At 36.6% G+C, this 17,521-nt stretch overlaps 1 protein-coding gene across 8 annotated transcripts in view; it reads right to left on the bottom strand.

Annotated features, from left to right (window-relative positions):
* The window catches only part of LOC105208996 (SH3 and F-BAR domain-containing protein DDB_G0274695), a 101,817-nt gene that overhangs the window by 2,105 nt on the left and 82,191 nt on the right, over positions 1 to 17,521 (bottom strand). For 4 of the 8 annotated variants that reach the window (XM_011179127.3, XM_011179129.3, XM_011179128.3 and 1 more), the window contains 3 exons: positions 1,781 to 1,866; positions 1,488 to 1,713; positions 664 to 1,413 (listed from right to left, as the gene is read on the bottom strand). In XM_011179127.3, coding sequence (XP_011177429.1) covers positions 664 to 1,413; positions 1,488 to 1,713; positions 1,781 to 1,866 — 1,062 coding nt within the window. Of the gene's footprint in view, positions 1 to 663; positions 1,414 to 1,487; positions 1,714 to 1,780; positions 1,867 to 2,126; positions 4,124 to 7,049; positions 7,825 to 17,521 lie in introns of those variants that run through there. The other 4 variants (XM_011179125.3, XM_054231575.1, XM_054231576.1 and 1 more) reach the window with 2 other exon arrangements.

Raw genomic sequence — 17,521 nt, 5'->3', positions numbered from 1 at the left:
CGACATTTTATGTTTAAAGTCATTACGGAGGTCCATTTATTCGGTATATCTGGAAAATATATGGTCTGACTTCGACTTTTTAGGTGAGGGATAAGTAAGTTTCTTCCTCTTTGAAGCTCGAAGCTCTTGGTAGAGCGAAGAATCTTATGTGGATGGCAGAGTTGTGGACCTTTTATTAATATTTTTAAAATTTGCGTCAGACAATTTCGAAGGCTAGGCATCAAACTGGTTAAAATTGGTCGAATAGTTAATGAGACATGGATTTTTAACGCGGACGATACCGGATCCTTACCTAATATTAAAACTGATTGAGAATCTAATATAAGAGCTCGACCAATACATAATTTTTGTTATATTTTTAAATCATTGACCGACATGTCTTACAGTTTTAGGTGTAATTGACCCGAATGTCATGCAATATATATCGGTAAACATCCCGTTATCAGTTAGACCAAAGGATAAACAAACTTAAGGCTTGAGTTTCTAATTTCACTAACAAAGGCATCGCACAAATATTTCAGCGGTCAGACAAGGCAAACGGTCTTTCAAAGGGATTCTAAAAATTAGCTCGAACTGTAAGTGCTAAGCTAAGATTATATTCTCGAGATTTCTCGGGATTAGTAATATAAAATGCGAGTTAAAATCAATACCGAGCCAACTTACATGATACAACTTGTCGGTGATATTTTGATTCTCCTGATTGTTCAGCGACTGCGAAAGTCCCTTTAGTCCATTGCGCGAGCGACGCTCACGTTCCAAATCCGCCTTGACCAACTGCAACAGCTTGATAAGCGCATGCTTGCGTCGCTCTCGATTCATAGCCAATGTGGTGTGTTCACAATAGAAGTCCGGCAGCAATTGTTCGCTGGGACCCTCAGAATTGCGGCGTATATTCTTGACCACCTGCATATCTTTCAGCACATTGCAGGCGTCGACTTGCGGTTGCAGACGTTGCATTAAACCATCCAAAATGGGGTTCATATTTGATGTGAGACGCGAGTAGTTGGCAATGAAATTCTTCATATTAACCAAACGCTGATTTTCGATATTCTGCAGCAGTGAGGAGCCGCGCAACACGGCCATCTCCCAGTCGACGCGTGCGCGTTCGGCGCGTATGCAGAGCGTATAGTATTCGACATCGGCGCGTTTGACCGCCTCCTCGGCCTTCTTGCGTTTGCTATCCAATTTGGCGCAATCCTTTTCAGCGGATCTGATTTCCTTCTCGGCTGCTAGCTTATTGGGGCCTTGGTGTAGTAGTGCTATGGATGGTGATTTCTGTATTCGCACATCCAGCAGTGCATCCTGTAGTTTCTCATTTTCGCGTGCCGCAGTGTGTGAAGATTTCTTGGCTTTGGACTCGCTGACGCGCCACTCGGCTAGTGTGCGTGCGGCCTTATCCACATTGCTCTCAACCTATTTTTGGTGCGAAAGAGAGAGTGAGTTAGTCCAATGTCGAGTTGAAAAAATATTTCATTCCTGTTACTCACCGACTTCCGGGTTTTGTGATGTGCATCGATTATATTCTTGAGTGGTTTGACAATTTCATCTGTGAGCGATGCCGACAACTGGCGATGGATGTCACTGCGATTCTCCATTTCGGTAGCAACACCACGCCAAGCATCGGCTATGCTGCCGGGCAGTTCACGACAGGCTTTGTTCAATTTGTTGGCCATTTTCGAGAGAGATTTTGAGTATAAGGTCTCAGACTCAACTCTGTGGGAGTAGAATTTATATTTGTTTGAAAATGTCTTGCATGAGAATAAAACATTAACCAGCCTACCTTTCTTGTAGTATCATTACGAGCTCCTTTCCGAAGTCACCCCCTTGTTTCACATAGCGTCGCAATTCTTCGAAGCCATTTTGGCCCTGAAAGTAGGCAGGAAGCAACAAAAAATTTAAATATATGAGAATAATGAGAATGAATAATGTACATATAAAATAAGCTTGGAAACCACAATCGCGAGCTCTGGAAGAAGAATTCAATTTCAGACCCATAAATTGTTAATAAATATGCTCAAAACCCTTCTAACATTACTCCACAGTTTAAGTAAATCAAACGTTTATGCCGCATTGATATTAATTTATAAAAAAAGTCTCGAATTTCTTGCTTTCGTCACCCTACTTACCTCCAATAATTTCGCGACGGTTGGTGTCTCATCAGCCGGTCTTTGCGTAAATGACGACTCCAAGTCTTCCTCATTCTCTGTATTACCACTGACATCTCCAACACCACTGCCATCCACCAAATCATCAGTGCTCACAAACGCAGACGTGGCACCTTGTGACTGCTGCAGATTTATACTGACGACACTGGTGTCACTGTCTCGCAGCACCGGGAGGCCCACACGACTTTCACCACCACGCAACATCACACTACCGTGCACAGATGGCGACTGACGGCACTCGGAGTTGTTCAGACTGAGCTTAGAGGTGGCGACACGTTGCAAATTCGCCTGCTTCTGCACCACTTCCTTCAACTTGGTGCTCTCCTCGCCAATCCAGTGCTTTACGCCATGCCAACCCTTTTTAAACTTCTCTTTATTATTATTAAAATTGATAAGACGCGAGTTCTTATTCTTCAAAAGCGTAATACGACGTTCGCTGGGCTTTAGGTTGTCACGGTGTTGGCAATACTCTAAATCGATATCCTCATTGAACTCCTCGGACTCGTTAATTTGACGCGTAATTTCGTTGAGTTCGTCAATTGAGACAAACAGACTTTGCGCATTCAGGCTTTGGCAGCTCACAGACTTCAAATCGAACTCTTCAATGGTGCTGGCGTGGCTCGTCAGACTGTTCTTGGAGCCATGCTGATTGATCGAAGTGTTGCTGGAGAAGACAACACTGCGCCGCTTGCCATTCGTGTTACGCATATCCAATGAGTCGACGCTCTTGAAGTGCAGCTGTTGCGACAAATAGCCACACACTTTTTGCTCCGCGCACATGGGTGTATTCGGATCACTTTTACATTGTGGCGGTGACAACTCCACTGATGGAGATGAGTTCTCCTTATCTGCGTCATTTTCCTCGTAATCGCTGGGCGCAAGACTACACTTGCTGACGCCGAAGAGTTCCGGTAAGCGTGGTAAGTCGCGACAGTTATCGAGATCTGCTGTCGTCAAACTCATATCCAAAGTCATGGATGGCGTCTTCTCGAGAAAGATCTTCATCTCGGCACGATGTAGATTCTGCGCCGATTTCGAGTGTTGACGACGACGCAATTTGGGTGGTGGCGTCGGTACGCGCGGTTTGCATGGTGACAACACCTTTTCAATGGCAGCCGCAGCAACAGTGCGCTGTTCCACACTGCTTGCCGGTGATTCGGCCGATGTGGTTGTGGATGACACATTTTGCGTGTCCATCTCTGGCACAGGAAATATAGGTAATTTCAATAAAAGACGCGCATTGAGATCAGCCTCTGACACTGCTGGTTCGGCTGCGATTTTTGGTGTGCCCGCCGATGCCAGCTCGTACTGCTCCTCCTCTTCAACACCAGCCGGTTCAGCTGGTTCATCGACGACTGGCGGTGTACTCAAGGCATCGGCATAGACCTCCGTCTCACTTCCCGACGACGGCATTTGTGGCGAAGAGTGCACATTAATCGTACGCACCATAGTGCTCGTGGCCGCGATGCCACCACCAATCTGACGTAGGCGCTCCTCACTCACATCAAAGCGATCCGCATCCAGTGTTGTAGTGGATATCAGCACCGGTGCACCGATTTCCAAGCGATGATCATCTGAATGCGCGCCGGTCATATCGTAACTGCCTGAGGCGACTTTCTGTGGCGAACTGCCTTTGCGGCCAGCATGGTGACGCCGTGTAATGCGATGGCTGAGCGTGGAGTAACGCTTCGTTAGCTTATTGAGCAGACTGCTCGTTGGTAGTAAACCACTCACATTGTTGTTATTGCTGCCGCCACCATTGTTATTCTCATTGTTGATGTTGTTATTGTTGTTGCTGGTATTTTCCGCATTTACTTTGAATTTTTGCGTGCGTAAACGATTCATTTTGCTCAACTCGTCTCTGTGCTCCTAATACACATTAATACCCGTGCGCGGATTAAAATGTCCACTTTGGCCGTGTTGTTGTTTGTGTCGCTCGGAGGGTTGCGCTCATTAACCTTTAGAATTGACGTTTATTATTTAAAAGTTATATTTTTTTCTAAATTTATTTTTGTTTTTGTTTATTTTTAAAGTGAACGATGTGCAGGAAGTTTGTAGTGGAAGGCAGAGTATTTGTAGACTGTGCTGCCATTGAAACTCTGACTTCTGTGTTTACGAATGTACTTAGTCAAAATTAATTGCTTAAGTAGTTAAATACTGAAAAATGTAAGTTAGTTTTTGATAACAACAAAATGCTGATAACTCAAATTTCACGTTTTAATCCATGCCGTTATTGATGTAACTAATGAAATCCCAGCTTTTAGTTACTGATTTTTAAGGTTTTAGGTATTTTTGCTATCTATAAGTGAACTTCTTGCTGCCTTTTTAGCATGCTCACAGCTTTGGTCAAATTATAAGTAGCACTTTAAAGTAAAATTGTTATAAAATACTAATTTCATTTTTGGTCCGTTTCTACGAGTATTTTACCTATCAAAAGTTATACTCAAAATTTAGCTATTATCACTATTATATATAGCAGTGTAAGAATATCATACAGCCAAGACGTGAGAAATTTAAAATTTACAGATTATCCAACAATCTCTCTGCCTACAACCTCTCCAGCGTTGAGAAAACACATCTTTTGAGTAGACAGAAACAACATAATTAGCAAAGAAGTCATAACAAAATGAGAATATTAATTTCAAATTATAAAATTAGTGCTGCTAAATTCAAAGATCTCACTCTAGAACACAACGACTTGACAGTTGAAGTTTCAAAAACAGTCTGCCTGTAAGTGAGATTCTTCAGAGTCCTAGAATGATGTTTGCTTGATGAAAAAGTGTTAAAGGAGTAAACCAAATTTGCTAAAGAACTGTAAATTAAGTGAAAGATCAATAGATTAAATTTATACATTTTTACGAGTCACTCTTGACTGATTAAATAGCCCCGGTAATGCCTCTAACTTGTTTCGAAATGATGCTGAATACGTTCCGTACTTTAAGAATTTAAAGAATATTATCTTTTGTAAATGTTCTGAAGAGATTTCTCTACTGTAAGTATCAAGAAAGTTCGCAAAATATTAAACGTATCTCACTCGCCATTATCCAACACATAACGTGTTCGGTAATGTAAGCAACAAATGGTAATGACGTCTAGAAATCGTTGTTACTTATTTCATCTGCCATTGTCCGATTTTTATATTCTATCATAAGTAATTAAGTTTTTAAGTTTGATAGATCACCTTTCAATAACATGAAGACGGTATCAGTCCTCATAATATTACTACATAGCCGTTGTATTAAAATGTTCAGTCCCAGAAAACTTGTTAAGAGTCGTCGGGCAGTGTTTTCCGGCCTTGAAAATGATTGGGAGGATGATATTGGTCTCAGGCATCCAGTTGAAATATATGCGCCGTATTTCTTTGATAAAATGAAAAATTCAATTCTTCTAAAATCATCAATGTCAAAATTTAGTCTCTCAAATGTGCATGATCAGTCATATGTTTTATGGCCAATGTAAGAGTTTACATATTTTGATATATGCGATATGTACGAGTATGTATTTCTAGATTTTGAACTAATAACCAATAATTACATGAGTATATAATGTACTTGTATTATTCAAGTGCAAGCAAATTCATTAGCCACAGAAATGTCTCGCGCTAAGAAAAAAATATTGTCGGAATATTTACAGCAATAAGTGCATATTACTGATTTTATAACGTCAATAAAATTTTTGAAAATATAAGAATTTCTCAGGCAGTCTCACAAGCCATAAAACTCGTATAGATTAAATGTGCCTCTGATCTGCTTGGAAAGTCTAAAAGAAACTTTCGGCAAGCTGCAGATAATTCTGTTTCGTCAATGTGTTTTTAATATAACATACAAATTGAAATATTTTAGTAAAAAACAAGGCTAATATACCCTTCACAGGTGCAGGTGCAAAGAAAAGTTTTCCATACAAGTCATTGATTCCGATAGTTCAGTTTGTATGGCAGCTGTATGCTATAGTGAACCGATCTGAACAATTTTTTCGGAGATTAAATTATTTCTATGAGCAATAACTCACACCAAATTTCGTGATGATATGTAGTAAAATGCGGAAGTTTTCCATACAAGTCATTGATTCCGATCGTTCAGTTTGTATGGCAGCTATATGATATAGTAGTCCGATATCGGTTCCGACAATTTCTTGAAGAGAAAATAAAATCTGCAAAATTTCAAAACGATATCTTAAAAACTGAAGAAATAGTTCGTATATATACAGACAGACAGACGGATATGGCTAATTTGACTCAGTTCAACATACTGATCATTTATATATATACTTTATAGGGACTCCGACGCTTCCTTCGGGTGTTACAAACTTCATGACAAACTTAATATACCCTGTTCAGGGTATAAAAAGAAATGTTAGCCCATATGCAATTCGAAAGATTAGAATGTAACCAGAATTTAAATTAGTATTTGTTGAAGATTAAAAAAAACCTTTTAGTAAAAAAACCGTTAGTATATTTGGAACAGATTCAACTAAATCTAACAAAGGACTTTGTTCCAGAAATTACAAATCTCAAAGAATTTATCGGAGATTACACTACTCATCTTGAAAGAAAAATAATTCTCGCAAATTTTTCTGACATTAGCGAGACACAATCGAAACGACACTCCTAAGACTAACATTTATGAAATTCAGGACTGTGAATGATAGATCCTCAAGAACTGTGTTTCATTTCAAGCATTGTGGCATGCATGGCTTTTATAAATTTGTAATGAATTGTGGAAGAAGCAACAAACGGATTAATCCATATCTTACATCGAAGATAAAGATTATATGGAACTGATATGTATAAATGGAGCTGATTGAATTTGCAAAATATCAACATGAGTACTAACCGCCATGCTTCATGCAGAGTTTGAAATTTTAATTTTCTACATAGCCACATACCTCGAATTCCACGTTAGAGCACATAAATGCTGTCGCTTTTCACTTTAGAAGAAGCAAAGGAATTCTTAGCATTTCGCGCTTCAAAAAACTAAGCCAAATTCACTTTGTCGGAAGCCTTATCGAGGAAATATGCAAATAATTCGCTTCAGCTGCCGTGACATACTTGTGTGGCATATACGAGAAGGTGTGTGTGACACAATGGCGACTGCGGCGACTGCTCTCAATCACCTTCAACCCGGCACATTCCACACTCAACACCCAACTGACCGCTGATCACTTGTTGAGAAAATCGCCCTAAAAAATTTAACTGTAATAGTTTATGCTGTTGTTGCTGTTGCTGCTGTTGTTTGTAGCTTATGCAGGTGATTGAAGAAGAGCAAAGAACAGGCAAATACTTCAATTGTCAACAAGAAGCCAACTGTCAGCAGTGAGAAATTCAAATTTGTTGCATTGTTGTTAGTAGCGGCAGTTGTTGTTAGTGTTGTTGCAGTTGCTGTTTCGGTTCTTGATGTTGTAGTGTTTGCACCGTTTTGTTGGCACTTCAACCTTTTATTTTGACTGCGGTAATGCATTGGGTCAGTTCTTTGTGGGCACACCGCGCATGACAACAACAATTCAAAGTGGTTTTTGTACTTTAGTGTGCTTTATGTTTGTTTTTTCAGTTGCTTTTTTGCTTTACTTAAGGCCACTTGCTTTTACCAAAGTTACCGTTATATGCAGTAGGTCCAACACTTCACCACAATTGGTCAATACTTTGTTATTGCTTTTGGTTTTTCTATTAGTTTTGTGGTCAAATAAGAAAAAAAAAGAAATTAACATTACTATTGCTTTTGTTGTTGTTTTTTTGTTATTTTTTTTAACTTTGCTTCACTATAGTCTCATTTGTTCATCGATATTTTTTAGGTATGGCTACTCTGTTAGTTTTTTATTTATTTCAGTGACAATTGAAGATTCTTCATTTTATTGCTTTTGTTTTTGTTTTGTGGTTTATCTGATTTTTTGTTTTTTCTTTCGTTTTCTGCACCATTTGTCGGCCGGTATTTAACCTGGAAAAAATTTCACCCTTTTTCAAGCATTTTCACTTGCTCGCAACTGAAGCCTGTTGCTTGGAAAACAGCGCTTGGGGCTCGAAATGTGCACTCATGCATGTATGTAAGTGTACCATTTTATTGCCATCATCGCAAGGTAATGCACCCATTGCTCTGGCTTAACTTGTGTATTTAAGTGACAAACACTAAATCACTACTATTAATCCATTAATTTAATTTGAGGAAACCCTATAAATTGATTTTCCATTAAGTGTGTGTTGGTTGACCTATTGCCTATTCATTTAAGTATTACAAATCGTGAAACCAATTAGATTAGTTCTAAATTTACAAAAAAAAAATACTTTTCAGTAGGTTTTTAAATCAATTAAAGGTCGGTTGGGTTGATCTGGTTAATGACACTCAAGCTCATATAACCGATTTAAGTGAAAGAGAAGAGTAAATAAAAAAAGCTGAAAGCAGCAGTAAAATGTATTTTCTGAAATCACTAAAAATGCTATAAAGAACAAAATAAAATCGATAACATCATTTGATCCAGAAGACCAGATGAGAGAGCATATACATCATCATCATCTATCATCTACCCGTAGCAATACAATTATATTGGGAATGCAAAATATATGCTTTGATCTTGCGGGAGATCTCTCGAAACCTCCTTAAAACACTCGTACAGACAAAGTGGATTTTGTCATAAGACAGTTTATGTTTCACTTCATTTTAAAGACCCTTTTCAGAATTAATTTTTTGAATCACAAAATTACAATAAAGCTAAATACAAAAACAAAAGTTACCATACAACATTCAGATCTAAAAAAACCCTTTGTGATACAAAAAATTACACTATTTTGCAAAGCAAGCATTTCTATTTTAAGCGCGCCCTCAGAGGCGAGCATACTTCTTGTAATAACCACTTTAACGATTGGACTTGTCCTCGTTGTCCTCTAACCACATAAGAACATACAATCATTGCACCACACTGATAACACACTAACCCCATAATTTCACTTTTTTCCAATCAATGAAATTGCTTCTCGACCATGAAGCAAAATTATGGTAGTGATTTTAGAGCAAGTTACGGAAGTACCCAGTGGGAAATAATACAAACTTGTTAAATGAAAATAAAAATTTAAATGCCAAAAATTCAACTTTTTATGTATCTGATTTTTTAGTAAAGTATGTTTAATCATTATTTAATAAAATAAATAAATACCTGTTTTAAAATTTTTAAGTGAATTTTGGCTTTGACATTCAAAATTAAAATATTTGATACAAACTATTTTTCTTTTAAGTAGAGAAATGTGTTTTCCTATTTAAAGTCACGTAATTCAACGAATTAACAAAATAACACCATTGTTTAACCGATAAATTGAACTAAATTAGGAATATCTACTACGTACTCTATTACCTTCCTTTTTTATTGATTTTGTCGGAAATTCTTCGGAAACTGTTTTAACACATTGTTTAAGGGGCTACATGGGTTTTGTCGCGTAAAACTCCTCCTAGGGACGTCATTTCCGGAGACCTCTCGGAAAAAATGCGTCCGCGTTGTCAGCATAACTCCTGACACGATCTTCCAAAATGAAAAATCAAAAATAAGTGTTTTAGGTAAGACCATAAACTCGTGCTTGAACGAAGGAAAGACAAAAAAGTAAATAGTTGTAATTGTAAAAAGAAAAAATCCTTCGTTCAAGCACGAGTAAATTATATCTCGAACAACTGTGCAAAATTTCATCAAGATCGGTTGAGTTGTTTTTGATAAACTTTGAAAATACGGTTCCGAGAAAAACGCGTTTAAAGTTTTGATCCAAATCAGGCGCACACCTCTCCGAGACTATTATTCGGATGGACGGAATGGATAAAATTTAAAAAAATCGATTTTTTGAACCCTCGAAACCCATGTAACCCTTTAACTCTAATTACTGGAGCTTTATTTTTAATCTACAGTAGGAAGACTTTATATTGAGCCCTATTTGATTCAAAATCATTATCGTTCCTCACATTTCCTGACTTACATTTTTACACAAAAATTTCTTACAAGGCATAAAGACAGATATGGTATAGTATGTAGCACATATAGCTCGTAAAAATAAACGTCATATCGGCATAATCGGTGCTGGTATTGCAGCAAATAAACCTAAATTATGTTGTGCACATTTTTAAAGGCAAATAAAATAAAATAAAATACATGAAAGTCATAAAAACGCCGAAGAGTCCAGCAACCAGAGCATCCAATCAAAATGAAGCAATCGCAATGAAATTACCCCCCGGCAAGCCGACCAACTAAGTTAAGTACTTAACTGCTAAACTACACTAAAGACACCAAAGAGGACAAAAGTTCAAGCATAGAGCAGCAATGCAATCGAAGGCCGATCGATCGAACGGCAATTACAAAGAGCTGCATATAGACATATATACATATGTTTGTATAGAAACATGATAAAGTATGTAGGAAACTTTTATGCAAGTAGAATATATATTTTAATGATTTTTTTGTGAAGGAAGTGGTTGCCCAACAGCGAGGACTTCAAGGAGGTTCAAACATAGAATTTGCAACAACTGCAGACACTTCAAAGTTTGCAAGACTTCAAGTGCATGGAAACACATATAAAACCATACATATGTACATACTTCCTCAATTCAATTCAAAGATAAACTTCTGATAACGTCGCAAAATTATGACTATGCGTTGCAATAAAATTAACCATTGCTCACGTAAGGAAGAAAAACAACAACATAATTGTATACATTGCAGACAACAAAAGTAACTCCCACTTCAATTACCGGCAAGTACACTTGCACTTGCGCAACAATGTTGCAACGTTGCAAATGCCACGATGTTGCTGTGCTGTGATGCGAGTTGTGCGCGAGTGTTTGCATGCTAATTGCATACTTCATGGCGGTTGTCCTTTGTGCACGTTGTAGGCACAACAACAACAACAGGAGGCTGTCGAATGGGTGGAAAGGCAATTGGACCCACAAGTGGACAGCTAGCGTCAAGCGCTAGGCTACTCTCGGTGCCTGCATATGTGCAGGAAGCAAAAGGAGAAAATCTGAAACGCAACAACAAATTAATTATGTAGCAGAACGGCAACAACAACAAATAAATATGACGTTTTATATGTTTGAACAACTATATGGCAATCTTATACGCTTCATAAGCTTTCGTCTACAATGGCGCTGATATGTAGAGAGGGAGTCCTTAAGAAGTCAAGTGGGTTTTGTTGTAACACACTGCAGGCTTGGTTGGCTGAAATGGTTACTCTAAGGACATGCAAGCGTTAGGCAATAGGTGCGCCACCAAGTTGGTGCTGGAAAGCGTGAATGGGCAATGAATGAAGATGTGTGAATATGAAGTAATGAAAACTCAGCTTGAACTTTGAATAATAAATGCAGCGTTAACATTATGCAGAAGGTGTTAAGACGACTAAGATTATGAATGGATTAAAAATTACAGTATGGGTGTTAATGTATGATACAGCTTCCTAGCACATGCATTTCAGGTTCGAATAAGAAATTTAAATTAAGAATGAGCCTCATCTTCGATTAGATGACGAATGCACGTGGTAGCTTAACCAATAGGTTTGAGGCACTATGTTAAAGGATCGATTTCTTCTCAGTTCGAACTTACGCTTAAATTTTCAGATGCCCGAAAATGTGATTTTCCGTAAGCGATCCCCAAGTCAACCCAAGAAGTAAAGAACGGAGCATCTGTGAGTAGAGTTAAATATCAGCCTGGAATGTAGACTTTCGATATTAATGAAATATACGGGCTGCTGCAACGCGAGGACTATCTCGATCTTTCTCTAATACTATAACAAAGAACTGTGGGTTAGTTTTGTAACCGCTGGTGAAGAAACTCAGGGTAGGGAGTAGTATATTCAGCAATGCTCATCCCGAAAACAAACTCAACAGATATACATAGATAAATGAAGTACTGAAGTCTTCAAATACACTTTTACAAATCATATTCGCGGCAAAATCAATGGTTGTAGGAAGACGCACCTTTAAATATAAGAAAAAAAGTTGACTAGCTCTATGGCAAAGCTATAATGAAAATTATTCAAAAGCTCTTAAAAATAACTACGTTTCTCCATTGAGCTCTTTGAAGGTCTAATTTTGTCCTTTCTACTAAGTGATGTAAATGCTTCTAGTCTCCAAAATACATGCCTTCTAAACTGTTTTCCAAGGAACCTCTAACTGCACACCATATTTTTTTGCCACTTTTTATTTATATTCATATGTTGAACCCAGTCAGAATTTCGTGGAAAGCATGCACAAATGTTTATATACAACTCCACAACTATCACACAAATACAAATAATGAACCCGCCACACATAAAAACAAAACGCAAATAGGCAAAATTGTCGCAAAGATTTGTGGAATATGCAACACAAAACAACAACGCAGCATGCGAACCGCACACCCAGGAAGTCAAGTCAATGTAATTAAGGCGTTTTTTTTTTTGTTAGAACCTTCTCGCATGCATCAGAATGTAAGCGAATACTCGCTTGAATGCACACACATTTTCTATTTTAGAAGTGAGATATGAGCACAGCAGCCACTTGTTGGGTCAACAGCTTCCATCTGTGCGAATCATGGCGACATGTGTTGCCACAAACTGTGACAGCCACCGCTAATGGGTGGCAAGAAATGATGCAACGCAGACTAAAGAAATTTCCAACTCGGCGGTAACACATTTGAATATTTGTTGTATGTTTATGTGCGGTGAAGTAATACTGGTGTCGAATGACATATTTTGTAGGATTCATAATTTAAATCGTTGAGAGTAAATTTAAATGTAAATATTTTACAGAATATGTGCAGAATAATGAACAATAATAAATTTATTTTTCGGAGAATGTTTCAATGCCTGCAGTAGCTTGAGGTTGATAAGGCATCTAACCCCAATAAGTTTATTATGCCTTATTGAAATCTTTACTAGACCGTGGTACAGCAATACTGGGCGTGATGCAAACTTTCTCACCTCGATTTAGTAGACTGATCCTACTCATCGGTGTAAATTCTTATCTACATGATGATCACTGAGTCACCGACGAAATGCTACAAACGACCGAGTTTTTTTGACTAACAGACCGTGCTTTCGTCTAAATGTATATAGTCCATCTTTCAGCATGACCTTTCTTGGTAACATATCGAATTTAAAAAATATATTCTAGTCATTGTAGTGCACACCTTGCACACATTTGCTTTGTGAATAATTATTGGGCGAACGAACCTAATGCTTTTTGATTACAAATTAAAGAAAATAACTATGATATACACTTTTATAGACAATGCAGATGGATAGAGATGAGGAAGTAATAAGAAAAGAGCATCCAAATCTGCTTTGGATCAACATATAAGTTGTCTAAGTGTCTTCGGCATAAAACAAAAATGGTTTCTTAGTACAAAACTATAACTAAATTGAGAAGTAGTCTTCGAATATTCTATTTTAAGTCAATACATGGGTTTCATATATATTGTGGAGAATTCGCGCTCTCAAGAACAGTTTTATGCAACGCAAATCTTTAAACGCGTTTTTCTCTCAAAATTTTGCATACGAAGCTAATTGTGAAGATTTCATAAGAACTACTCCACCGATCTTGGTGAAATTTTAGATAGGTATTCGAGATACAATTTATAAGAACTTGGGCGAAGTATATGTTTATTTTTATATTTGTGAGATAGAAATATTGATGTACTGAAATAATTTAAGCGATCTGCCCATTTTACTTTTGAACTCAAGTGATCTAGAGTGAGAGCACTCATTAATCATTTAATATTTGTATTTTATTAATGTAGATAGATATTAAGATAAAATTAAGCGAACTTTCAAGTGAAATAGTGTCATTATTATTATTATTATTTTTAACTTTTGACAATTCTATACACATGACTTTCCACAATTACACCCACAACCATAACAGTTTCACTTTAAAGTTCATTAAAATCGCTAAGCACAATCATTTAGTGTAGTAATTATGCTTAACAAATGGCTACAAATAAGCATAGAAAAATGCTGCTGGAAATTTTTTGGTGAAAAGTGCTGTTTACACAAAACTACTATATGGTAGCATGCTTGCGGCAAATCGAAAACGAAAGTGTGCCACAGGTGCTACAAATATAATTAAATACTACTCAGTTTTAGATACAAAGCACGTTTCTTTACATATATAAATACATAAATGTTCATACACATGTGTAAAGCACATGCAACATGCCGCAAAACAATTAAGCGTTGCAGCCATTAACTAGATAAGAGCATAGATAGACGAGAGCAACTCATTAAACTTAGAGCTGCAAACGAAAAAAAACAACAACAACAACATATTAAAAAGCGCACGTTTAGCTTAGCTTAGCCGCGTCAGATTCAATTAAATCTTTTCCTTTGGCATTAGCAGAGAATCTGCTTAAAACGCAGCTATTAATAAAAGTGCATAAAAATGAGAGGGAGAGAGTGAGATAAAGCTAACTGCCATCGATTGAGCGAAAAATTAAAGCAAACAATTAAAAATGTGCACAAAAAAGTAGAAGAAGCAGAGAAAAATTCACTCAACCGGGGGGCGTACAATGGCTGAGACCCACACAATGCAAACTGCGCTTGACTGCCGGCAATGTTGGCGCGGGGCAACGGTTATTTATGTGGCTCATCAACAAATTTGTATCTATGCAATACATTTACGATGTTGTTGTTGTTTGTTTTGTTGTTAATTGAATTTTATGCTCGCAACGTAAATCAGCCGCTAGCAGCGCGAGAAATTACTAGACATACGTATGTACATATGTATATAATATACATATAAACATTTTTCCACTGTACAATTGCACTTGTTTGCTAAAATTAAATTACATCTGCTGCAGTGATTTTCTACCTTTCTGTGTTGTTGTTGTTGCTAATTTATTGTCATTTTATTGTTGTTTCTTTTTTGTTGTTTTAATGTTTTAGTGTATTTTGTATGTTGTTTAGTGTCATAGCATGTCAATTTTCAGGTGCAACAACAGCCTACATATGCAATGTAATGTGCATTTAAAAATAAAAAAAGTAAATACAATAACAACAACAAACGCCGTCACCTGTGTTGTTAACAGCCGACAAACTCGTGCTCGTAAATATGTTCGACGACCGCATAAATTCTTTCAAATGGGCCCAACCAACACCACAAGCACCAGCGTACACATGCGTATAACACATGTGACATTGTGTGAGTGCGAAATTTTACACATACAAGCATATTACTAAGTACACACATATGTGAATATTTATGGAATTTTGAAATATTTATGGCATTCATTACAGTGCAAGTGGGGGTTTCACTACATAGAATTTCTGTCATATTCTAAATATTAAAATTAGAATCAAGAAATCTGAATGACGAATGACCTTATTTAAAACAGAGAGACAGAGAAAGTTTCAAAAATATATATAGAATATGAGAGTATATTAAAAAATCGAAAATCATAATTGTACCAAATGAAGTTCCCGAGATTTTTCTCCAATACTTTGAAGGACTATAGATATAGATCCCTACAAAGATGTTAATATTTCGGAGACCTTTTAAAACATAGTCTAATATTTTTTTAGTTTTTGTGATTTTACCACAATATCAGGATGAAAAATAATGTGGGATCCCTAGATCTAAGCTTTTTTTCGAATTTAGAATTATGGAGTAAGGAATAAAGGACCAAAATTCTCGATATGATTTTCTTATATTTACAAAAAGTGGAATACTAAACCTATCTTGAATCACCTTTTTCGAAAATCTTAAGTAGTTTACTAGATAATGTTACTCTGAAGCTACAGTATTATTCTGCTTGAAATTGAGTCTTAATACCATGGTTCAAGCAAACAGAGAAACTAATATGTAAAAGTGTAAAGCTATCGAGCTTACATTATATGTGAAAGCTTTTTTCATGATTCCGGAAAACGAAGAGTCAACTCTAAAAATTCTACGAAATCTTTTTTTCGCCTTGAATATTAATCAATTTTGAGGATTTATCTATTGCGAGGAGTTAAACTACTGCATTGTCGTACAACCCATATCAATATGATCATAACAGAAATCTTCTGAGTATTGAAACATCAGCTGCCATTAAGTAGAGCATATCGCTCATTTACTTGAATAGCGTCTTAACTCAAAAAACACGATTTTTGAGTTGAGTATGCAGAAATGTGCCCAATATCATCGTCCATATTGTATACAAATTTCATTCCGATGCGTAGGAAAATAAACCGTGAAATAAGAATGTGCCGTTGTTAAACTTGTTATGTTGCATTAGTTTTTAACCACAATAACAACGACACTTATCTGTTGTGCTAGAATTAGTTATAATTTTTTTACGAAATAACGACATATTTAGTGTTCCAACACATATTGTGAAAAGGTGAATTTGGTTTTATTTTCAGAAAGAACGACACATTTTATATTACAACGATATTGATGAAGAATAAATTAAATTTTTCATATTGCTTTTTTCAGCAAAAACACGACACATTTGACTTATGACGGCGAAATTGATTTATATTTTTCACAAATAACGTCATAATTCAAAGTGTGTCACACTAATGCCCAAGAAAAATCATTAGTACACTCTATTTGGTCCATTTATGCTCAACATTGTATTTAATATATTACAGGCCACTAGATTTGTCAATAAACTGATGGCATTTTTCGATATTTGCTAAATAAGAAACAATTGAAAACTTTAAATCGCTCTCCTGAAAAATCGACTTTTTTGAGTTGTGACACTATTCAAGTAAATGAGCGATATATTGGTATTAGATTAAAATCTCAAAAACACCTGCATTATTTTTAATATGTATAGAATTAACATTCCTTTTCTGTACAAATAATTCTACGACTCTGACAATTAAGTTACCACAAAAACACAAGTACATACATATGTATATATATGTAGCATGAACGCGTAACCCACAGATAAGCCACAATCGACAGTTCAAATGTTCAACGCGAGGGGTTGTGTTTTTTGTACGAATTTTATTTTATTTTTTTACTTTTTTGTGTGTCTTTGTTGACCTCCTTTGCTTGCAGTGAACAATTCACCTATTCACCAATTCACCGGCTATACGAGTGGTTCTATTTGTGTGCTTGTCTCCTAATGCGTTTGCGTATGCGTGTGCAACAACGCAATTTCGAATAGAAAATGTTGTTGTTGTTATTTTTATTGGCAGGCAACACTATTTGCTTAATTTTTAATTTACCGATTGCTCACAGACGCATTACGTACTCAATGTTTATGTAACACACATTTGTATATGTGTTTGCAACAAAGCCAGATAATCTAGTTTTCTTCATTGGGGTTTGGAAAAAGTGGAAGAGTGAATAATTTTGCGCTTTTCATAAAAAATATTAGTTTTATTGAATTACTATAGGTTTTAGAAAGTGACAAATAGAACAAACAACTGG

The sequence above is a fragment of the Zeugodacus cucurbitae genome, chromosome 5 (genome assembly GCF_028554725.1).
Source record: "Zeugodacus cucurbitae isolate PBARC_wt_2022May chromosome 5, idZeuCucr1.2, whole genome shotgun sequence".
Lineage (NCBI taxonomy): Eukaryota > Metazoa > Arthropoda > Insecta > Diptera > Tephritidae > Zeugodacus > Zeugodacus cucurbitae.
This window is presented reverse-complemented; position numbering and strand designations above follow the sequence as displayed.